At 48.5% G+C, this 24419-nt stretch overlaps 1 protein-coding gene across 1 annotated transcript; it reads right to left on the reverse strand.

Moving 5' to 3' along the window:
- Window positions 1-1246: 1246 nt before the first annotated feature.
- LOC116780548 (tetraspanin-36-like) lies at window positions 1247-20069 on the reverse strand. The gene is made up of 7 exons (XM_032675700.1): window positions 19935-20069; window positions 6218-6409; window positions 5572-5646; window positions 5179-5274; window positions 4426-4578; window positions 3414-3497; window positions 1247-2662 (listed from the first exon to the last, which is right to left on the reverse strand). Exons 1-7 carry the CDS (start codon window positions 19992-19994, stop codon window positions 2576-2578), a joined length of 747 nt encoding a protein of 248 aa, XP_032531591.1. The 5' UTR covers window positions 19995-20069; the 3' UTR covers window positions 1247-2575.
- Window positions 20070-24419: the final 4350 nt, after the last annotated feature.

A 24419-nucleotide genomic window follows, 5' to 3' on the forward strand; every position in this document is an offset into this window, starting at 1 on the left:
CTGATGCATATTTATTTGGATGATGTAATCCTACGCGCTGCTTGAAACACAGAAGTTCTTTCCTTCATTAAGCAACTGCTGTTGCAGAATTTATCTGACACCATTTAGTTACGTTTGCAAAAGGCGAGGAAATTAAGCCAGGGGACAAGGCAACTCGACTGGAGCGGGAGGAGAGGGAACGGGGGGAAGGCGGGAGCTCTGAGCAGGAAAGGGCGGGAGGGCGGGAAGGGATGGGCGGAAGGCTGGAGCGCTGAGGGAGCAGGGAGAGAAGGGCGGAAGGCGGGAGCGCTGAGGGGATCGGGAAAGGCAGGCGGGAGCTCCGAGAGGGGAGGCGAGATCCCTGAAGGGAGAGGGGAGGGAAGGCAGGAACTCTGAGGGAAGCGAGAAAGGAGGCGGGATCGCTGAGGGAGCAGGAAGAGAAGAGCGGGATCGCTGAGGGAAACGGAAAGGGAGGTGGGAGCTCTGAGAGGAGCAGGGAAGGGAGGCGGGATCGCGGAGGGAAGCAGAGAAGAGAAGCGGGAAGGGAGGCGGGAGGTCTGAGGGCAGCCGGGAGGGAAGGCGGGATCGCTGAGGGGAGCAGGGAAGGGAAGGCGGGATCGCTGAGGGGAACAGGGAACGGAGTGGGATCGCTGAGGGGAGCGGGAAGGGAAGGCAGGATCGCTGAGGGAAGCAGGGAAGGGAAGGCGGGATCGCTGAGGGGAGCGGGAAGGGAAGGCGGGATCGCTTAGGGAAGCAGGGAAGGGAAGGCGGGATCGCTGAGGGGAGCGGGAAGGGAAGGCGGGATCGCTGAGGGGAGCAGGGAAGGGAATGAGATCGCTGAGGGGAGCGGGAAGGGAAGGCGGGGTCGCTGAGGGGATAAGGGAAGGGGAGGCGGGATCGCTGAGGGGAGCGGGAAGGGAAAGCGGGATCGCTGAGGGGAGCGGGAAGGGAAGGCGGGATCGCTGAGGGGAGCGGGAAGGGAAGGCGGGGTCGCTGAGGGGATAAGGGAAGGGGAGGCGGGATCGCTGAGGGGAGCGGGAAGGGAAGGCGGGATCGCTGAGGGGAGCGGGAAGGGAAGGCGGGATCGCTGAGGGGATAAGGGAAGGGGAGGCGGGATCGCTGAGGGGAGCAGGGAAGGGAAGGCGGGATCGCTGAGGGGAGCAGGGAAGGGAAGGCGGGATGGCTGAGGCAGCCGTGAGGGGCGCCCGCTCCGGTTGCACCCCAGAGACCTTCTCCCCCCGCCAGGAACCAACAGAAACCCGCCACATTTTTTACTTGATTACACAAATTCAGTTTATTTCGGCATTCAACAGAAGAGAGAGCCCTCAATAACAATTAAGTCAGTTTTCAACATATACATGGTCTGTTTCCCGTAGAACAACGTCACCCGTTGCTTTTCTTCTTTCTCGGGGTAGGGATGGAGATAACAGCTTAGACTTACCCCGAACTAATTTTTTCTAATTAGCTACAAATGTAAAGGTTTATTGGTAAGGACAGGCTGCTTATCTCTCCAAGGGGAAAAAAGAAAAGGCAAAAACTGTGTTGCTTTTCCACAATTCCCTGATACAGAACAGCTGGTAATTCCTGCCCTCCCCAAATCCTGAAAAGCTGATAAACAGATTAACATAGAAACAAGTTAAAGAAGGAACACGTTAAAGCAAGGACCATGTTAAATCCACGCAGTGACCGCATCCAGTGGAATTAAGGAAAAAGGAAAATGTGCGAATGCAGAGCTACAGCAGGTTATTAAAACGGCTCTGTAAAATAATGCATGTTTTAAACATTTTCTAGTGGAGAAAGGTGGTCAAAGCTTCCATGGGACAGTGAAAGCAGCAGTCCCATCTACACAACCACATGGAGACAACATGTCCTGTGACTCCCATCTTCCATGCTGGATTCATCCCCTAACTCTGGCAACTCCCACATTAAATGGACTGACACAGTCTGCACAGGCAAACCATAACAGCATCAGTAAAAGGAGGTAAATTTTTTTAATGTCAATAATTAAGAAATAGATAAAAAATAAGGCAAACAGAGATGTTCTGAGCCCAGAAGCTCAAAACACACATCCCCTCCTAACCTGGGGTTGTTCACATTTGATAGCTGCTTCAAAAAACAACCCAAATGTCTGTTCTAGACTTTAAACACAGGGTTGTCTTGCACTAACAGCCTCTGCAGTAAACAGCATTACAACAAATGACCGTAAGAAAGAGGGGGGAAAAAACCCAAAAACAAACTGCACAACTGTACAGATATAGAGAAAACATATCACAAAATCCCCATGTCTATGAAGCATATTTAAGCCTGGCGTTCTAAAGTTTCTTTTGCTGTTTAAACCTCGCCAGGGGAATGATCTGAGGCTTGTGCAGATAACTGAAACCCCTCCTGCAGTCTCCACCAGTCTAGTGATTAAAATGTAAAGTTTCTGCTGCACGTTTCTGTCTTCAGGGCAGAGGGAAGAAGGGCAGAAGTACGTTTCTTTCTGGAGTCTGTAACACCATCTGGTGCTATCTGAAGTCACAAATCCAAGCTGTGGTATGGTCATGAGTCTATTTTATCATCAGGAAGCAAAAGAAAAATTGATCTTGGCCGTTTATTAAGCAAACACCCCTGAGTAAAGAGGCTGGTATCCACTTTCTTCTTTCTTGCAAGTCAGCACACAGACACTCAGCATGCCAAAGAACTGGAAAGAGAGAGTGCCCAAAAGATTTAGTGCTGTATTTGTTGTTTCAGTCACCAGACTCAACACCTGTATATTAGAGGACTCCATTGTACTGAAAAAACACTTAGAAATCTACAGAAAGCGGCATTTTTGCATATCAATTTCCAGTAACAGTTCCAGCTCAACATTTTCCTCCCTGGTTTCCCCCGTTAATTTATACATCCACATTAATTCCTAGTTATCTTTCAGTGAAAGCCTGGGGTTATTCTGGACAAGGGCACGGAGTGACAGCACAAAGAGGAATGGCTTCCCACTGCCAGAGGGCAGGGTTAGATGGGATATTGGGAAGGAATTTCTGGCTATGAAGGTGGTGAGGCCCTGGCACAGTTGTGTTGTGCTGCCCTGTCCCTGGAAGTATTGAAGGCCAGGTTGGATGGGGCTTGGAGCAACCTAGTCTAGTGGAAGGTGTCCCTGACCATGGCAGGGGCTGGAACTGGAAGATCTTTAAGATCTTCCAACCCAAACCATTCTATGGTACTATGATGAAATGGATTCTCCATTGACTTGCCATCCCATATCCCCTACTATCTTTTTGGATCCCTCCCCTCAATTGTTAGGCAGATGGAATGGAGACAATTGGAAACACAAGTGAGGAACAGAGTCTTACTTCAGAGCCAGAAAAAAGGCTGATGAGACGTGGCAGAACAAAAAGCCCCAAGATCAAAGGGCAGGCAGTACTGTTTTCCATGAGGGAAGAGACAGAAACGTTTACCTTTACAATGGCAAACCCCAGGATCACGAGCATGGCATAGCTGATAACGCTCTGCAGCCCAGACTCCAGCTCCTCCGCACAGCCCTGCCAGGAAAGAGACAGGTGAAAACCTATTAAATGATGTTAATTCAGCTGGACTTTTTTCTTTCTTTTCCTCCCCAACCCCTTAAAGGAAGCAAGGCCTGTCTAATCAACCACTGCAGACCTGAGGGACTCTGTTCTTGTCTTCCAGACCTGACAGCCTGAGGAGAAGCACTGACAAATCACAATCCACTGACATTTGCTGCTTCCCAATCTCCTCTAGCTCAGGTCACTTAAGGAAGTGCCCAAAACGCAAAGACAGGAAGAGCAGGAATGGTATCTATAAAACTCAACCTAGGGGCTTTTCTCCAGACTGAAAAACCTGCTATGGAGTTCATGGAATCACAGAATGGTTTGGGTTGGAAGGGACCTTAAAAGATCATCCTGTTCCAACCCCCTGCTATGGGCAGGGACACCTTCCACTAACCCAGGTTGCTCCAAGCCCCGTCCAACCTGGCCTTGGACACTTCCAGGGATGGGGCAGCCACAGCTTCTCTGGACAAACCCGTGCCAATGTTTCACCACCCTCATTGTAAAGAACTTCATCCTTATATCTAATCTAAATTGATCCTCTTTTAGTTTAAAACCATCACCCCTTGCCCTATCACAACAGGCCCTGCTAAAATGTTTGATCTCATCTTCTTTACAGGCATTCTCTAGGCATGGGAAGAGGCTCCAAGGTCTCCCTGGAGCCTTCTCTTCTCCAGGCTGAACACCCCCTGCTCTCCCAGCCTGCCTCCACCACGGAAGTGCTCCAGCCCTTGGAGCATCTTCATCCTCCAGATTCAGCACGGTCAATCCTCCACGAGTCTCCTCCCCTGGCCCAGATAGCTGTGGGCATATCCCTAAAGCCTGACGTGCTTTCCTCCATGGTTCCTGCTGGCTGAGAGTGACCATGGTCCAGCAGTGACCCCAAGCCCCTCATCCTCACCCGGGTGTTGAGCTCCTGTGGCTGATCCAGATGCCCTGTGCAGTTCTTCACATCCTGCTGGCAGCAGCTCAGAGGGACACTGTTGTTCCCAGTGGAATTAAACCACTGTGTGGTCGTCCAGTCACTGTAGTTCTTCACCCCACAGCAGTGAAGCTGCCAAATACAGGGCAGTTACAGGGATGTATGAATATATGTATTACATTTATTCATATATATTATATATATATATGAAGGTTCACGTTGAGTTAAACCTCTCTTAGGCATCGTGGGCCAGAGGTGCCCTTCGTATGCAGCAGATTTACAAGCAGCAGTGCTTCAGGAAAACAACCACAAACACAATAAATCAACCTCCTTTCATACATCATTACATCCTTCACGGTTTACTCTTTGTGAAAGCTCCAGTATGAAAGCAACAAGTTGCAGGACAGAGTCTTCCGTCACCTTTCTGTTCCGTGGGGCAGTGTTCTCAGCAGCAGTTACTCATTTGTACTGCTTATTTGGTCTGATCCAAATGCCACTCCGTCAACACAATCATTCACTGCGTGAACTTCACACCAGGAGCCTGAAAACACCACCTCTGCAAAGTGGGGAGCACCCTCAGCTGCCTTGGAGAACCAGATGCTAAACACAGAGCCGAGTTCCAGGATATCACCACAGACATCTCCTCCCCTCCTTTTCCAGCCTAAATTCCTTCTTTAGGACCCAACTGTTCTTTTCCAAATAACTCCCAGGACAATTTAAATACTTTCTTACCTGTTCCTGCAAGTAATCCACAACTGTAGACTCTGGGTTTTTCCCATCATACTGCTCAAAGACCGAGCGCATCGTGCCTTGCACGTCAGTTTTTACCTATTTAAAGAAGGAAAAAATATGCAGATGGTTTTAACATGAGCCATAAGAGTTTTATCTGGCAGAAAATGCAAAACATCTTTGTCCCAACAAAAACAAATACCAAGCTATGTGGATAAAATTCAGGTAACACTGAACCAGAATCATATTTTGTCTCCCCTGCTGGTTCCACTTGCTCTGCCGGTTGCAGGATAGGGGATGAAGTACCAGAAAACTGGATATATTAAAAATGATCCAACAATGCAAGACCTTTTCTTTACTTTTAAGTTGAGAGAGAGATGCTAATTCTTTGCTTACCTTTTCCCTGTAAACAAATCCCAGGACAAAAGCGGATACCTCTGCAATAAAGATAACCAGGATAATGGCCAAGAACTGCAAATACAAGAGAGAGACTTTAAGAAAGAATTCCACAGCATTTGAATTCAACTGCACATTACACTTCACATTAATTTATAGCAGTAAGTTATTGTTATCTGTTGTGGCCTCTACAACCAAAGTAGTTACAGAAAATAATTTAGAACAGAAGAAGCTGTTGCTGCCCCATCCCTGTCCAGGGCCAGGTTGGACGGGGCTTGGAGCAACCTGGTCTAGTGGAAGGTGTCCCTGACCATGGCGGGGGGGTGGAACAGGATATTTAAGGTCCCTTCCAACCCAAACCTTCTCAGAACTCAGTGCTTTCCAGACTCCTCTTCATCAGAGGCAGAGCCATGAGGCTGTCCACGGCAGGGGGTATTAGTGTCACTAATAATTCAGGCTGTGCCTCACTCACCATCAGTCAGTGTGTCACAGCAGTACACAACTCACGCAAACGAGCAGTGCTTCAGTGGTGTACGTCCCAATAACGTTTCACTTTCTGTTTCGTGCGTCCCAAGGTTTAGCCTAGCACCTCCCACACCGTGCAGCGGCGTGAAGAAGAAGACACTCAAGAACGTGCAACACTCACCAGCCCCAGACCAACTCGAGACTCCCGGAACGTGGCGCAGCAGCCGATGAGCCCAATGACGAACATCACCACAGCCACGCAGATGATGATCACGGCGGGCAGCACGGCGTACTTGTCCTGCAGGAAGTTGTCATAGCTCTTGTAGGTGTTAATGACGTATGCCCCAACATAGCTCAGACCCGCTGCTGCCGCCTGAAACGCGAGGGAAGAAAGTTATTAGCTGTTTTTTTGTTAGGCATCTGCCCAGGAAAGCAAGCAAACACGCGCCGTTCTGTAACAGTGCAATTAATATTGCAACTCTAGAAGTAGTGACTACAGTGTGCAAAGAGCTAGAAGGAAAAAAAATGCTGCGTCTGAAACTACTAACCAAACTAGCTACCCATTCAAACTTGAACACAGAGAAGACAAAATTCACTGGATCACTCCTCTACTTAATAAGGCACCTCTTTAGCTGAGCTGAAATGCTGGAGTCTATCAACACGTATCAGACAGTGTTTCTGCAGAAGGCCAAGCTCAAACTGCCTACCCAAGTGTGGCAAAGGTCCCTCACTCAGCACCTTTTTGGGCAAATGAATCCACGGGAGACAGACTTTGTCCAGGCAGAGCTCTCTTGTAACTTTATTACTCCATTTTTATACAGAGTAAAGGTCCGAGCTATCAAGCCAGGCCAGGTGTTACTTATCTGCACACATTCCACACAGACACTCCCGTGGCTGCCTTCAGCCACAAAGAACAATCATGCTTCAAGCAGCTTTCCAGCTTGACCTTGCAATTCTTTTCACACATACACTAATCTTAGCTCTGGCTCGCTCAGGACCACAATATTTTTCCTTTAATGTTTTCTTCTTCTTCTATCATCCAGGTGGCTGGTATTGTCTTGTTTAGCTGCTACTACACTCAAGGTCACCCACCCTATGCTGCATTTGCAGGAATCAACTTACAGGATCACAGAATCATTTTGGTTGGAAAAGCCTTCCAAGACCATCGAGTCCAACCTGTGCCCATCTCCACCCTGTCACCCAGCCCCACTGAGTGCCATGTCCAGGCGTTCCTTGGACACCTTCAGGGGGATGTGTTGTGGATTTGGGGCTTTTTTTTTGTTTTTTTTTTCCCCTGAGAAAAATTCATCCTTCCCACTCTGTCAACAGCATTAACCACTAAGGCAAACCACTGGTCTCAGCAAAACACGGTCCCTCCTTTTCCTGCAGGAAACAGATTTTTGCAGCCTCTAAATTAATCTCTCCCTCAGAAGGATGTTTTGCTGATTGAGGCCAATGCACACCAGTGACACCCTGGAGACTGAAGACTTTTATCCACAGCAGAGGCCTGGAAATAACACTCAAAAGACTCAGCCATGCCCTGCCAAACCTCTCAAGAGTTAGGAAAGCTCATCTATCCTCTATAATCCTGCAGCACAAGTAAAATGAAGCACTATCCATATTCACATTCTGGAAACTTGAGGGAAACCAGTCTGTTTTCAACAGGCCACAGCATGACTTCATCATCCAGCTCTGGAACAGTTCATTACTTCCCCAGCACTGTACCTTTTAATTAAATCAAACACTCCTCATGCTGGAGCTAGGACTAATTCCCTTACCTTGTTTAGCTCTTTCCCCTCCAGCCTAGTCTCTCGCCTGCCCTTCAATTAACTCCAAGTGCAGGAACATCCTTTGTTTCACCCAGCTCCCATCCCAAACTGTCGCATTCCTGGGTGATGCCTGTACCTCAGAATTACTGGGATCATATGCACCAAGTGGTGAAAACAGGATCAAACTAACCCTTAGAGACATTTAGTACATGCCAGGCAAGATCCTGCTGTGCTGGGGCTCATGCAGCAGGTCATCTACAAAGAATATCAGGAAAAGGAATAGGATCACCAGTTCTCAGGGGGTTTTTGTTTTTCTTCTCCACATGCACTGGGTTTTCAAGTGGTGCTAATGATTAAAGCAGTTCCTAAAATTTCCTCTCATTGAGGAAAATCTTTCCCATTTCCCTGTCTGCAGGTGTAGAGCAACCCAGGCTTCTTCCTCCCACCCCTTTTCAGGCATGCAGGGACACGGTGAGACCACTTTACCTCAAAAGGCACCACTGCCTTCTCACTTCACCAGAAGAGCGAGGTGTCCAGGAGGAGCAGCCTCAGCTTCTCCTCCTCCAACACTGTGTTCCTGAACTCAAAAGTGGCAGCAGCACTAAAGCTGGGGCTGGGGACACAGCTCCTCCATCCTACTTGGCCTTAAATTGCACAAAAAGAGCAAAGTATATCCTGTATTTCTGGCCTGGAAGGCTGGATGCACATCCACCTATTCTCTGTTCTGAATCAGCACCATCTGGGCAAGGACAGCCACAGAGAAGGAAGCAAAGTTGCTTCTCCAGGCAACCTGTGCCAGGGCTTCACTAGCCTCACAGACAACAATTCCTTCCCAATACCCCACCTAACCCTGCCCTCTGCCAGTGGGAAGCCATTCCCTGTGTCCTGTCCCTCCATCCCTTGTCCCCAGTCCCTCTCCAGCTCTCCTGGAGCCCCTTTAGGCACTGGAAGGGGCTCTCAGGTCTCCCTGGAGCCTTCTCCAGGTGAACCCCCCCAGCTCTCCCAGCCTGGCTCCAGAGCAGAGGGGCTCCAGCACTTGGAGCATCTCCGTGGCCTCCTCTGGACTCTTTCCAGCAGCTCCACATCCTGGGCCCCAAAGTTCTTCCACCATGATCACAGACACAACATGCTGATGCTTCCAGCCACTGTGCTTGTACCCCAAAATCACAGGAAAGGCAGCACAGGCTGAACAGCTGCGGTACAAAATGGCATAAACAATGTTTTTGGCAAGTAAATCAGTCATCTGCATTTGGGAGCAATGTCATGTCAAAAGGTGCACAAATAAACTGCCTTGTGACTTAGTGAATGTATAAACATTAGAGTGTTCATCTTCAGAGAATGGACAGCCCTGTTCTTCTGCAAACCTCTGGTCCCGGCCTCCACAAGTAGTTTTGTACTTATAAAGACAGTTTCCTCCATAATTTAATCTTCCTACAGGGTGTCTGACAGAAAATAATCCCCCAGTATTTCCATTATCCATCTGCAATCGATTTAGACAACAGACACATTCTTCATCTCTCACTCATACTCCCCATTTTCTACCCATTTCCAGCGTGCTCAACACGCAGTGCAAAGGAAGCAGCACAGGAAATGCTAAAGACAGACCAACTGTGGGGAACTAAGAAAAACCGTGCTGCAAGTAAAGGGATACCATAACTTAAAAAAAAAAAATAGATTGTGAAGCCAATTCACAGAAGTCCCCTAAAGCCAGGACTAGCAAAGCTCCACAACAGCAGTCAAACATCATGGGGTCCAGCGTTGAGTTTGAGGACATCAAATATAAAGCACTTTCACAGCAGGTTTTATTGCAGTACTCAGGACTGCCTGGTTTCTGTCCAGAAACAAAACACAGCCAGCAAGAGGTCTATTTTGCTTTCCAAACTTCTGCTTCCAAGCAGAAAAAGGAAGTGGGCTCAGGTAAAACCAGAAGACTTTGGGTAAAGATCTGACTTACAGCAAGCTGACATTTTGCCCCACAAACTGAGGTGCAGCCACGACTTCACCTATGTTTTTTAATTCAAAGTGAAGAACTCTGAAGAGCAGGGTCACTCAGGAGTGGAAGGTATCACCGATAATGATCTGCTCCCTGACTTATTTTTGCAGATGAGTCCCACAGACAAATTTTGAAAGCAAAGATGAAAAATACGTTGGAACAAAAGTCAGAACTCTCTCCTCAAGCCTTCCCAGTACTTAAGGCAGGTTCAAAATCTGGTGGAGGGTTTTTTTCACCTCAACATCACAAAACCTTCAGCCCAATCCTAGATCTAAGAAGCTTCTCTAGAAGAGAAGTACAACAAGAAATGTCCATTGTGCTGCTGAAGCTAGACCTTGTGCTGCTGAAGCTAGACCTTGACTGAAAATTGTTAAGCATCTGCCCAGGAAAGTACACCAGAATAAACAGGTTTCTGTTGGATCTCAGGGAAAAAAAAAAAAACACAACAAAACAATCTCACAAACACAAAGGCCAGTTTGAGCAGCTACTTTTGAGGAGGAAGAGATCAAATACCTCCTTCTTCATGATTAGTCAAACACATTTTCAAACAAAATTATGTCCAAGGTTGCCATGATTACTCCAAGGAATTCACACTAGAAATTGTTATTGCTCTTCACAACTGTTGTCACTGTCCTGCTTGGAGGCTGTGTTTCAGAGGAGTTCAGTGCAGAGTAGGATCACGCAGTGCAGGGGTGAGGCTCAGCCCAGGGCAGCCAAGGAGTGACGCAGGGCGGGTGCGGGAGAACCAGTTCCCCTGGTCCACCAACGGCCAGCAGGACACCCAGACCTGACCCCTTCCTCCCCAGACTGCCCCAGCTGACTCGTCAGGGAGCCCGGAAATGCTGCTGGTGCTTGGTTACAACGCTGGCGACTCCCCTGAGACAAGATGAAGAGAGGGGGCGAGTGGAAATTTTGCAAAAAATCCCCTTTCCACAGCTGAGCGGCAAAGCTGCGGCCACCCCTGCTGCCTCACCCACCACAGCTCCCACCCTTCAGCAACCTAACGCCAGAATTTCTGATACTCCATGCCCTTGACAGAAAGCAGAGAAACTATTTCGGTGAGAAAAACGGACTCCTTGGGGCTGAGTGAAAAGAAAGCAAAGCTGTAACAACCAGGTTTTCCCAGGCTGGTGTTTGGGCAGGACTTGGGCTGGCCACGCTGACTTCACACACCTTTTCCATACTCAACCCAGCCAGCACACAGAGGTATATATACAACAACCACCTAATGCACAAACAGCACCGAGAACGTTCAATCTCCTCCACGAAACAGAATGGGACAGGATGGTTACGAGAAGTCTGGGCTGTCTCACTGACACAGAACAGGACAGCCATTGGAAAACAGCAGATTTTATATATTTTTAAAGTACAACAAGACTTTTACTTTGTGTTCCACTGTTTTTGCATGCTGATGACCATAAACACCTGCCTTTCTACAGACTTATGGCCATGCAAATACTTCGCAACACCTTATTACTGTCACAGCCATAGAAGGGGCCCCGTAAAATTCCCTCTGAAATAGAAAAAATATTTATATATATTTATATATAAAATTTGCATCTCTCAGTCAGGCAGAACAGATATTTTTCCACTTTCCCTTATTTTAATAAGACAAACGTATGTGATGGTTGAGAACAGAGATTTGTGTTTGCAGCTATCAGCACAGGTCTCTCTGTCCCCTGCCAAACCCAGATAAAATACAGCAAAGGGGCCAAACTACTGACCATGAAACTAAAATGCAGTGTCTGTTGCTTGGAGGTTTTGTGGGTTTTTTTTAAAGGTTTCTCCCACCACCTTCCTATTTCAGAGTTTTGATTCTATGACTTGGTCTGTTACTGTGGACTAGTATAACACTTCCTTTTTAAAAGACTGGTCAGTTAAAAATGCAGAGTAACAAAGCTGTAAGGGTAAGAGGAGAAGCTTAAGAACGGCGTAAATTCCAAATTCACCCTGCGTGTCCAGCAAGATGCAGCCTCTACACAGTAAAAAACTGAGGCCATGAGACCTTCCCCCAGACATCAAACGGGACTTTCCCAGGGCCAGCACTAATGTCAGCCCCAGCACAAGAGTCGGGCTGGTTTGACTTTGTCACATGTCATTAACTTTTTACAGGCAAACCCAGACAAGATAAATACTACCACTTATCCTGAAACAGTAATACCAGTTGTCTTCTGCCGCAGACTACTACACATACATACTGGGAGAGCTATGAATATCCACAAAAACCCTTTCCAAACCACTCCCTTCTAATTCTTCACTCCACAGTCAGCTCATGGAGCTGTCTTTTTAATTTTAAGGCTTGAAAACTGCTTTTTTCAGCAGTGTCTTTGCATAGCAGTGATTTGAGTACAGGCACCTCATCCAACGCAACATGTGATGCTGATGTTTTGCATTCCCATCCAACACCTACGATCACCTTTTCAGCAGATTTTATGTGCCACAGGACAGAATGGGATATCATCTCCAATTATTACTTTGCCAAGTGTTTCCTTCTACTGTGCTGCTCCCATGCCTACCATATCAAGAACTGAATACCAGCAACAGTGGTCTCAGTTACAGCTCCCCATCCCCTCCTTATTGCAGAAGACACTCCATATCTTTGGGTTTGGTTTTTTTTTTCTGTGTACAAAAAGTGTTTTTTATTTACCTTGACAGGTAAATCCTCTGCTCAAAAGGGTTTGTACATTTCCTCCATAAATAATGTATTTTATTACCCAACAGCCAGGTTGCACGACAAGGGGGATTACTTTCTGGCTCCCTTGCTGCTTTGTTGTGCTTACAAGATTTATTCTCCCCATTCACCACCAGATTTTCAAGTCCTCCCTGGCTGCTGCACTACTCCATTCCCACGGAGGCAACAGGTTTTCTACAGACTGACTTCAGGGGAACACAAAGGTACTGGGCACTCCTGAGAAAACCTTCCTCACTTTATGCTCACTTCAACCACTTCGCAGCTCCTGTTTGAAACTCCACTTAGCCCACACAGACCATGCAGCTCCCCAGGCCTGGAGGTCTCCCTTGGCCCGAAACAAAGCTGTTTTCTCCCCAGCAATTAGGCCAACCCCAGATCAGCACTGCCCATTCCACTGGCACAGATTCCTCTCCCTTCTCCCATTCCGGATTTAACGCTCTGCCAGCTGGAATGCACCTCCTGGCCTCAGCTACCATTTCCTACCCTGCTTATGGTATTCATTTCTACGAATGATCAATCAGCTATTGCCAAACCTGTGTTCTCTGGCCTCACCCAGGACAGCGTGTGACCCTCCCTCCACCTGCACAAGGCAGGCTCTGGAGTGTGTCCATCAGACACTGCCCAGGAGGGGATGGACCCACCCCTGCTGCAGCTCCTGGTCACACACCCCTCACGGACACTGCTTGACAGGCAGGACATGCACCAGTGCAGGGCAAGCTCACAGAAGGGCTGGAGTGGCAGAGACCACCGGTGATGAACTGGTCCAAGCCCCTGCTCCAGCAGGGCCATCCAGAGCTGGTTGCTGAGGCCCAGGTCCAGATGGCTTCTGGCTATCTCCAAGGATGGAGACTCCACCACCTTTCTGGACAGCCTGTGTCCCCTGCTCAGGTCACCCTCACAACGGAAAAGGGTTTGCTGATGTCCAGAGGGGCCCTCCCCCACTCCAGTTTGTGCCCACTGCCTCTGGTCCTGTCACTGGGCACCAGAGAGAAGAGCTGAAACAGCATCATCTAGGCAAGGACAGCCGTGGAGGAAAGCTTCTCTGGGCAACCTGTGCAAGGGCCTCACCACCCTCACAGACAGCAATTCCTTACCAATAGCCCATCTAACTCTGTCCTCTGGCAGTGGGAAGCCATTCCCCCTTGTCCTGCCACTCCATCCCTTGTCCCCAGTCCCTCTCCAGTTCTCCTGGAGCCCCTTTAGGCACTGGAAGGGGCTCTCAGGTCTCCCTGGATCCTTCTCTTCTCCAGCTGAACCCCCCCAGCTCTCCCAGCCTGGCTCCAGAGCAGAGGGGGCTCCAGCCCTCAGAGCCATCTCTGGGGACTTCTCTGGACCTGCTCCAGCAGCTCCACCTTCTTGAGATGTTGGACCCTGGGGCTGGAGGCAGGATGGGGTCTCACAGTAGTACACACACTTGCTGTGTTCCCTCAGACCCTCGAGTTGTGAAAACACTGATTCACAAAACAATAAAAAATACTGCACTTGGCAAGCTGGCTTTGGATTGGAGCAAAGAGCACCAAAGCTACAAGCCCCTCCCAAGGCACCCTCAATCTCCAGCAGCACCAAGAGCCCGGGGAGAGACCTCCCACTGATCCTGCGTCAGTCCTTACTCACAAGTTAAAACCTTCAAACCACGGTCTCCTCACATGACATGCAGAGTTGGGACATAACCAAGGCAACTGTTCTGAGACACAAAGCCACGGGAGACTCTTCAAAGCATGTTATACCTAAATACTCATCATATGGGGCATGTTTCAGCCTTTCTTCAAAACTCATCCCGGGCCTGCTCCGTGGGTATGGTGGGAAGTGTTTGCTTTTCCCTTCTCTTCCTCAAATAAAAACAATGAGCAGCAGTCAAAATGTCCTGACAACCTGTATCTCCCTTTTCAGGAGGAAAAAACCTCCAAACCTAACCCAACATTTACTTGCAGTTTTTACATGCTGCAAACTCACACACTCAGGAGCGGACTTCGGGTTTAGTGAGCTTGTTTGCAAGTTATATTAAATAAATGTTCTCCTTAAGAGTTGTCCTAGCACATCTTCCTCTGTTCCCCAAGCCTAATTTCAGGGTTATTTTCCCATCCCTAAAAGCCAGCATGTACCCTACAAAGCATAAAGGGTAGGATGTCCTCATGGAGACACTGCACATCACTACAAAGCAGGGAATCCTGCCCAAAAAATCCTCCAACTTCTAATGCTTAAATCCCTGCCTTGGAGTCAGGATGCTGCTGCTGATCACCATCATGGAGCATCACACACCTCTGAGGACAACAGGACCACGACAAGGAGAAAGCAGCACCAACCCTTTTTACTTGTATTCTTCCAAAATACAGTGGGCACAAGCTTGCTCTAACTCCAGTGGAGCATGGATGGATTTATCAGCCAGTGCCAGGCTGGTTTGGATTTGAGCAGCCTGTTTGGACACAGAACACCCTCTAGGTCAATATTTAACCTCAGAACCACCCTAGTTTCTCAACCAGCTGTTCCAGGCTCAGACACCAGATGACTAAACCAAAAGTGCACCTAAGTCAGAGTGGAGCTAATCCTGAAGCCCAGGGAAACGTCTAGGAGCCGGTGACAGGGAAGATGCCTCTAATCCACCCTAAAATAGTGCTTATCATCCAGCTAGGAGGGGAAGGATGAGGATAGCAGGGCCACGTGGCTGCTGTGTGCTTCATCCTGTAAGGAAAAGTGCAGGCTGGGATTCTCCTGATGCAAAGAGACCCTGCCAGCTCCACGGTAAAGCTTGACAATGCTTTCGGGGAAAAGGAAGGAAGTACTCTGTTCATATCATCTACACCAGAGCTGCTTTCTGTTCCCCCTCAACAAAGTGTCCTCCAGCAGGTCATTCCACAGCCTCAGGGACCGCTGGGGACAGTCCCACTGAGTTAACTCCTCAGAATCCACATCCCCATCCCGACATTTGCCCTGTCCTGACCACACAGCACCAGCTCCTCGTTTTCATTTTGTCCGTGAGGCCCCTACGCGCACAGCAAAGCAGATTTTCCTGGAAGTCAGTGCAGTTCCGCTTCCTGATTTTGGGCAGAATATTTTAGAACAAGGAGGAACTTTACCCTTTCAAGGCACACTCAAGAGGATCACCCCAAAGTGCCCAGACCCTGTAAGAAAGCCCTGACATCAGCCCTGTCCTGTGACCACTCTGGATCACGTGGCTGTTCTTCCACCACAGTTCAGCAACGAGATAGAAATCACAGAATGGTTTGGGTTGGAAGGGACCTTAAAGATCACCCTGTTCCAACTGTCAGTGCTTTCCCCTTCCTACCCAAAACTCCTCGTGCTGGGTCAAAACATCTCCCTCAGCCCTGGGGAGAAGCTCCATCAAAGGAGCAGAAATAAGGAATCTAGAGGGGAAACTTGGTCCTGAGCCCTTTCAGAAACCAATGAACAAACCAGTTTCACTCGCTGGATGTACTAAAAGGAAACAACCTCATTGCAGTTCTTGGTTAAGCAGCTTTTTCCACCATGGACACTGCTCCCACAGCTCTCCCAGTATCACAGGGAGTGTTAAAACCCAGCAGAGCTGCCTGTCCCCCACTGTCATGTACAGAAGGCAGCTCCAGGCAGGATTAAGGATTTGCCTAAGAACAGATGGAAGGAAGGTGAGAAACAGGTCACAGACACCCAAGACCTCTAATGATTCCTTGGAGAATACCCCCACCTCTAACAATGAAGGTGAAGCACCAATAATCTCCAACCCAACCTCTGCTTTTCACTACATTTTGCATCTCATTGAGGGATTAAACTTTCCCTTCCCCCCTTTTTTTTTTTTTAATTTTTTTTTTTCCTCTCTCTGACTGGGGCTTCAGAGCAAGCATTTCCAAACCACCCACCAACGGCACGAGTGATTTCAAACCATTTATATACGCAGGAACTTTTTGTTATGGGTAAGCTTATCCCTCCCCATGACTAAAAATTACTTAAAAGTGATACCACAGCAATACTGTGATTGCTTGAGCAACCTGGTCTAGTGGAAGATGTTCCTACGCGTGGCAGGGAGGTGGAACTCAATGAGTTTAAAGTCCTTTCCAACCCAAACCATTCTGTGATTCTGTGATGTTAGGGAGCCAAGTCCCAGCCCGGAAATTGTAGTTCAGACCTCTTGGAGGCAAGGAGGCAAAACCCAGCTGCATCTTCTGAAGAGTCAATAAAGCTCCTGAATGGCCTGTAATCAGCTCAAATGCAACCTAAGGATGTGTGGGTGTGGAGGGACCTCGGGATGAGCTGGGGAAACAAGAGTCTGGCTTCATTGCTCACAGGTGGAGAGAGCACACCCTGTCAGGATCCAGCTCCTGGGCTGCTTCTCCTTGGGGAGTCTGTTGCTGTCAACAGACCAAATTCTGCTCTCTCCCCGGTCCTGCTAAACCCACCCAGGCAATAACTTATCTTTACTTTCCTCCCTGCTGCTGGGCAAGTGAAGCAGGACTGGGAATGTGCCCACCCTCGGTTAAAAGTGAATGGGAAACCCGGGCAAACAGGATTTTCACTGCAGGAACAGCTCATGTAGCCTTCTGGTGATGAATCATGGAATATCCTGAGTTGGAAGGGACCCAAAAGGATTGTGGAAGTCCATATCCCAGTGCTCAGGACCTCCAGTGGATGCCAAACCCTCTGTGAAGGCAGAGAGGTCTGTTCAGTGACAATGAAGCTGAAGGTGAGCAGGGGCAGGTGCTGGGTTCAGCAGCACAGCTTTAGGGCTGAAGGAGGGGGGGTTGAACGAAAGCACCCTGGGATGGTGTTCAGTTCACATGACGCAGAAATTTTGGACCATGAAACTTTCCATATGGTTTCCAGATTCCCAGCTTGTTTTCTTGGACCAGCAAGTGAATGTCAGCATTTCACCTCCCTCCTTCAAAGAGTATCAACACATCCCACCCAGCCAAATCCCCTCAAAAGACATTGCCAAGAACATCTGAGTCTCCTCTGACCCTTCCTCTCCCTCTTTTAGCTAAACCAGCGTTGCCACTCTTCACCTAGAGGAGATAAACACACACCAAAACAACCATGCACTCGGGCCTAATTAGTAGGTGCTAAAAAAGCAAAACTGGAGGTCGACAGAACTCCCACAGCTTGAAGCATCACCAATGGCAACTGTGTAATTAACAAACTCTTCAGTCAATGCCTTGTTTGGGGGTTAGGCACATTTACAGCCTCTCCACAAACGGAATGACCTGCAAGTAGGATGCTGAGCCTGGTATAAGGAGAGAAGCTGATTTTTTCACCTCATTTAGGGAGCTTCTATTTGTCATTCTGGAAGATCTGACTTTCCTCCCTCCTGCACAACGATAAAGATCAGAAAGCCAAAAGAGGATTTTTTGCCTTTTTAGGATATTCCTAAGTAATAACTTTTGCCAAAGAACCAGAGCTGCACCAGCTGCTGAATACGCAGGTGGTGAATTATTTTCCATAATCACTTCCAAGCCGGGCAAGATCTGCAGCATACAATGCCTGGACATGAATTACTCCTTAGAGAAGGGCTCCAAGTTCTTTGCAAATCTTGTGTTTTGATAATCATCTGGAGCCTTGTACTTACAGAGCTCCAACTGCTAGAAATGTTCTGAAGGAGAATAAAAGAATCAGTCCCTCCCTCTCCACCCTCCTAAAACCTGAATTCCAGGTTCTGCTGTTCTGCTGCTGGAATGTGATTACCACATGTAATGGTGGCAGCAGCATCTAAATGCCACAAGCTCTGGGGCTGCCTTGCTCTTCCTTGGATTAAAAAACAACCCAAAGGGCTGGTCTGGGTCACCCCAAACTCAGATGCTACAGACATGCAGAAGGATAATTGTGATGGTCCAGGGATCCAGATGACCTAATAGCTTCAATCATGATTTGAGAGTTCCCCTGTAGCAGAAAAAAAAGTACCAGGGGCTTTCCTAGGAGGACATAAGGCTGTTGTTTAAGAAGACAAACAACAATGCTAACCTGAGTTTCACCTGAGTTGAAGCTCAGGGGCTATCCACATACAACGAGTGGGATGCTCCAATGTTTCTCCGTGGCTATTAAAAAAACAAAACCTCACACCACAAAACAAATATACCTGGTGAGATCACGTTCCCTGACCTGCAGCAGTAAACACAGCCTGATGTGCTTGTTCGTGCCAGTGGTACAAAAGTTACCTGGAGCACACAGCAATAAATGGTGCAGAGCTCCATAAAGGAGGCACAGGACCAAGGGACAAGCTCCTCATGACAGCCAGCACCAAGTCCCATATTTACAAAACAGGGCACCACACCCCACGAGACCTCACTCAGGGTTTCATTCAAGTTGTATTTCCTCTTTTGCCCTTTTTTCCCCCCCTTCTTTTCCATGTAGCTTCTCTGTCTGGGAATACTCCGGTTCTTCTCTTTAATTCTCTCTTTTTTTTTTTTTTCTTTAGAAAAAGCCCTCTGCCTTCCCCGTTTCACCCAGAGCCAGGGGGTGCTGCCATGCTGAGCAACTCCCGATCCCTCCCTCCCAGGCTACCACTGGAAGCATCCTCGGCAAAACACCGTTTGGAAAACACTCCGGTGCTACACTGCGGATGCGAACAAAACACCGTTTGGAAAACACTCCGGTGCTACACTGCGGATGCGAACCCCCAAACCGCGGCACTGACACGCACACGAGGTTCAACAGGGGCCCTTCAACAGCAGCACTCAACTCCCCGGCTGACGGCGGCGGTGGTGCGGGGGCTTTCCCAAACTTCCCCACAGAGGGGGAAACTTGTACAAAGCCCTAGGCCGATAACCAGAAAAAACCCCCTGTTTTCCTGCACAGCCACCCACCCCACGCCCCGCTGTCGCTGTCACGAGGTGGCCGCGCCCGGTGCCGAGCCCCCCCCCCCCCCCCAAATTACCAGCGGGGATTAGGCTACAAAAGTACACAACTGCACCCTCGGGTTTTTAGCCCTGATTGTAAGTAATCATCGAGGAAGTGATTCGGGAAGCTGTAACTGCGCCAGAAACACAGTCGGGACAAAGTTCTCAGCCATTTTCCTGCCCCAAAACGCTCCTCGCCCCAAACGTGGAGCGCAGCCCCTGCGTAAATCCCACTGACCCACACGGCTCCACTTGCTCCCGATCACAAAACGAGCTCGAAGACTGCTTTAATTAAAAACACCAGAAGAAAAACTACTACAATAAAAAACATCTCGCAAAGAAAAGAAAAAAGAGGAAAAAAAACCTCCGACACTACTAGTTTGTTTCTTTTTTTTTTTTTTTTTTTTTTAGAAACTTCAACCTCTAAATTTTCCTGTTATTTAAGAATATGTAAGCGGGGTTTCCTACGGAAAAGTACGGGTCACCTGCACACAGGTAAGCTAAACGCCCGGCTAACTCTGGAAACGCCGGGATCACGGACACGTCCCGCAGCGCCGTCTCCCTCTGCCAGAGCCCCCCCATCGCACCCCCCGCCCGGGACACCCCCCGCATCACCCCCGCCGTACCCAGAAGGCGAGGCTGAGCAGCAGCAGCACGGTCTTGGAGGTGATGACTCCGCAGTCCATGTCGGCGGCAGGTCTGGGGCTGTGAGCGGCACCGGCCGTGGGTCCCCCGCGGGGCCGCCCCCAGCCCGTCCCACCGCCCGCCCCAGCCCTGCCCACCCACGGGACGCGTTTCCCCGTGGCCAGCAGGGCACATTTCCAAGCGAGGGGGGGGGGGGGGTTGGGGAGTGCCGGGAACAAATGTCAAAGCAAATTGTTGTTGACTTTGTGGAGTGTTGTTGTCTTGTTTTGTTTGTTTGTTTGTTTGTTTAAACTTCTGCGACTTTTCAGCGCGGTTAAACTGAGCTTCGTGAAGCAACGTGAAGGCTTCCATCAGATCTGCCTTCCAAGACAGCTAACCCACAGCGGAGTGTCTCCCTTCATCCAGCCCTTCCCAGCCTGTCTGGTTTGGCTCTGTTTGAAGCCCATCCTTTCAATCACATGCTCCAGGAACAGAGGGAATACGTGGATAAGTGGTGGGCTTGGCAGTGCTGGGTTATCGACTGGACTCATGCCCTGGGCTGATCCCACAGCATGGGCAGCAGGGGAGGGGGGATTCTGCCCCTCTGCCCCCTCAGGTGAGACCCCCCTGCAGAGCTGCCTCCAGCCCTGGGGAACAACAGCACAGGGACGAGGAGCTGCTGGAGCCAGTCCAGAGGAGGCCACGGAGATGCTCCAAGGGCTGGAGCCCCTCTGCTCTGGAGCCAGGCTGGGAGAGCTGGGGGGGGGGGGTTCAGCTGGAGAAAAGAAAGCTGCAGGGAGACCTGAGAGCCCCTTCCAGTGCCTAAAGGGGCTCCAGGAGAGCTGGAGAGGGACTGGGGACAAGGGCCTGGAGGGACAGGACAAGGGGGAATGGCTTCCCACTGGCAGAGGGCAGGGTTAGATGGGATATTGGTAAGGAATTGCTGTCTGTGAAGGTGGTGAAGCCCTGGCACAGATTTCCCAGAGAAGCTGTGTCTGTCTCTGGATCCCTGGAAGTGTCCAAGGCCAGGTTGGACAGGGCTTGGAGCAATCTGGGATAGTGGAAGGTGTCCCTGCCCATGGCAGGGAGGTGGAACTGCATGAGCTTTAAGGTCTCTTCCAACCCAAACCATTCTGGTATTCAGTCACTGTCCAGCACTGGTCTGGACACTCCACAGCACATCCCAGCCGCTGGAATGTGAGGCTGAATAGCCACAGGGAGAAGGATTTTAATTTAGCGACTGCAGAGGTCTGCAAACGTCACTTTTTTTCCCATCAGCCAAGCCTTGTGCTTTTACAAACGAGCTGAAGGTGTAGGACTGGCAGCCAGGGGTTTGTTTTGCAGAGACCTTTGTCAGCGTGAACTGAGCTGAACCCACCTCTCTGCTGGCCTGCAGGATGCAGTGATAACAAATTTCCTGTCATTGCCCCTTCCTGGCAAAAATAGCTGAGAGCCAGTTTCTTTCGGGGGGAGACGAATTTTGGAGGGGATGTGCTGAAGCAGCTCTCCAGCAGGAAATCATGGAAATGGAGATTATGGACAGCCTCTGCCAGCAGCCCATGAATTTAAGCCACAGCTGATTCAAAAGGCACCAGAACAGCCCGTGTAGCTGCTGAAAACACAGAAATCCCCACACAGAAAATGGGGTGAAGCTGACCTCCAAAACTAAATTCCTTTAAGAGTAAAGATCAGCATAAAGTCAGACCTTAAAGACTGGCTGACATCTCCTCCTGTCTGCAAGCCTGTCTTCGCCATCATAATTTCCATTACAGCACTAAATATTAACAGAGTGTATAGTTGTGGAGTATTTCTTAATTTAAACAAAGTCAACATTTTTACTTTTCCTGGTGAGGTGTTAATGAAGAAAAAAAAATCTTCTAGAAACCACTTATCTTCCTAGTTTTGTAGGAGTGATTGGTATTTTGGGGAAAATACTTTGAATGAAAATGAAAGGGCAAATTCTGAGGTTCGATTTAAAATGAAAGGGAAATTAAAAAAACAAAACAAAACAAACAAACAAAAAAAAACCCCACCAAAAAAAATCCCTTGCCAAACCCCACCTTTCTTTAATATCCAAATAATGTTTCCACTTTTGTCGCTTGTTAGTTCTCTGTTTTAATTTAAAATAAAAGAGTGGCAGTTTCACAGTGAGAATGAAATGGTGCTCTTTATCAAAATGTTCCCACCTGTATGCTGCCTGTTGCAGAAAAAAGTGTTATTAAAATCAACGATGGCTGATATTTTATTAAAGCTGATCTAGAAAGAAACTTGCCAGAACAAGGATGTGCCCGCAGACAGCCCTAGTTATGATATTCTGCACCATTCTCCACCAAATTAATATCAAGAGATTCCTGTTGAACGCGAGATTTTAAAACAGCAGTAACCTGGAAGTTTCACAGTCAGCTTTGCAAAGATGGGAAATGGGAAAAAAAGGAAATTAAAACTATCTAACCCAATAACAAAGTGATAGCCTCAAGGGAGGCTCTGTTTCCAGAGGTGCTGTCTGCCAAAGGATGTCTTGCCCTGGATAAATTGGTTGGGTTTGCTGGGTTTCAGTCTGAAATTGGTTTAGGAAACACGGTGGAAAACCAACAGGTTTCCCACTGATTTTTTTATTGCATATTTAGCAACATTTCCATTTATCCACCAGACGTCAACGACGTAAACATAAAATTGCCTTCTGCACATATGACCACGTATGTGAAAATCTCTCTCTTTAGTGTTCTTCCTGCTGGACTAAACAACTTGTCAGCTCTGGTACTTTCCAGAACTCATTCTCTCCCACTACCTTTAACTTTTCTAGAAGTGCCTGAAAACATGGAGCCTGTTCCCCGAGGATTGCTAAAGAGGCCACCACGGCTCTCTGGCTTCTCTGGCACCGTGGTGTTGCTGACTCACTCCCAGCTTGTGATCATCTGTTTCTGCCATAGGAACCGCTTCCAAGTCTGCTGTTCCCCTTCCCCTTCTCCCGATTACTCCTGCCTGAGCGGGTGACCTTGCTGGTGTCACAGAATCACAGAACCCTGGAATGCTTTGGATTGGAAAGGGCCATAAAGACCATCTCATTCCAAAACCCCTGTCACGGGCAGGGACACCTTCCACTAGCCCAGGTTGCTCCAAGCCCCGTCCAACCTGGCCTTGGACACTTCCAGGGATCCAGGGGCAGCCACAGCTGCTCTGGGCAACCTGTGCCAGGGCCTCACCACCCTCACAGCTAAGAATTCCTTCCTAATATCCCATCTAACCCTGCCCTCTGGCAGTGGGAGGCCATTCCCCCTTGTCCTGTCACTTCCAGGCCCTTGTCCTTTCTGTGCCACATCCAGTTTTTCAGCTCTTTCCTCCAAATCCTCAAGATCATTGGTAAACTCCATCCCTATCCCAGTCCTAGCCCTCACTACTGCCACATGCTCTCTGGATATAAATTCCCTATTGTCTCCTCCAGATTATTGCTGAAATTTAAACCCACAAGGGGTCGATGCTCCAGCGCAGGTGACATCAAACCATGGGTAGAGGATCCCAGGATGGGGATTGCTCTGGGAGCGAAGCTGTTGTGGGGTGTTTTAAAAGCCTTATCATATGATATTTACTGCCTCTTTCCCCACAAGGCCTGTTACCCCCCACAGAAGGAAATGAGATTAACGTGAAACCATTTGCCCTTGACAAATTTACGTTGGCTGGTTTTCGTCTCCGCATTTTCTTCTCCCTTCCTTACAAATGATTTCCCAGTTACATATTCCATGGTCCCTTTGATGTTGTTTATCAGGAACTGAAGTTAATTGGTTTGTAATTTCTAAGCCCTTCTTTTTTTTTTTTTGTCTTTTTTCTTTTCTTTTTTAGTTCTTTAAGTGGACTCTACGTTCCCTCTTTCTCAGCCTGCCAGCCACCTCACCTCCTGCCCAAAACCCCTGCTGCAAACAGCTCTGAGATGGCTGGAAACACTTTTTAAGTCCTCTGGGATAAAGTCCATCACACCAAGTTCATTTGAGAAGCACCAGTTTATAAAACCTCGTTGTAATCTGTCCTTTCCTCACTCTCCCATTGACTCTAACCCTTTATCCCTGCTTTCTGCTGTGCCAGCTGCTGATTGTGCCGGACGTTTTGGTGACTGGTGCTGCAATGGGGACAGAAAGTCAGCCTCCTGTGATTGGCATGTGAGGATGATGCAGAGGCATCTTTATAGTACATGACCTTGTTTCTTGGAACCATTTCTGTTGAAAAGACTCACGTAAAAAATAACAGGAAGGGAAACTTATAGTCGGCAGGGATAGCTTTCCAGCTAAAAACATCAAATAATCTCCTATTGACATCACAAAACTGGCAAACAGCGAAGTTTGTAAAACTCAAATACTTTCAGTTCCTCTTTAAACATTCCAGCTGGGTTACACATTCAGTTCTTGTCCCTGGCGTGAAAAAATGTGTTTCCCAGCAACTAATACTCACATGCTCTCATTTTTACCGTAGGGAAATCGTTCCTGCCCGGAGCTGAA

This window comes from Chiroxiphia lanceolata, chromosome Z, assembly GCF_009829145.1.
Source record: "Chiroxiphia lanceolata isolate bChiLan1 chromosome Z, bChiLan1.pri, whole genome shotgun sequence".
NCBI classification, from domain to species: Eukaryota; Metazoa; Chordata; class Aves; order Passeriformes; family Pipridae; genus Chiroxiphia; species Chiroxiphia lanceolata.

Bases quoted from the DNA above. Each gene is read 5' to 3' on its own strand.
- LOC116780548 (XM_032675700.1), bottom strand. From the start codon at position 19,994: ATGGACTGCGGAGTCATCACCTCCAAGACCGTGCTGCTGCTGCTCAGC. The intron at 4,579-5,178 runs GTAAGAAAGTAT...TGTATTTGGCAG, and splicing joins TGGATTACTTGCAGGAACAG to CTTCACTGCTGTGGGGTGAA. The intron at 2,663-3,413 runs GTAAACGTTTCT...CTCTCTTTCCAG, and splicing joins TGGGGTTTGCCATTGTAAAG to TTCTTTGGCATGCTGAGTGT.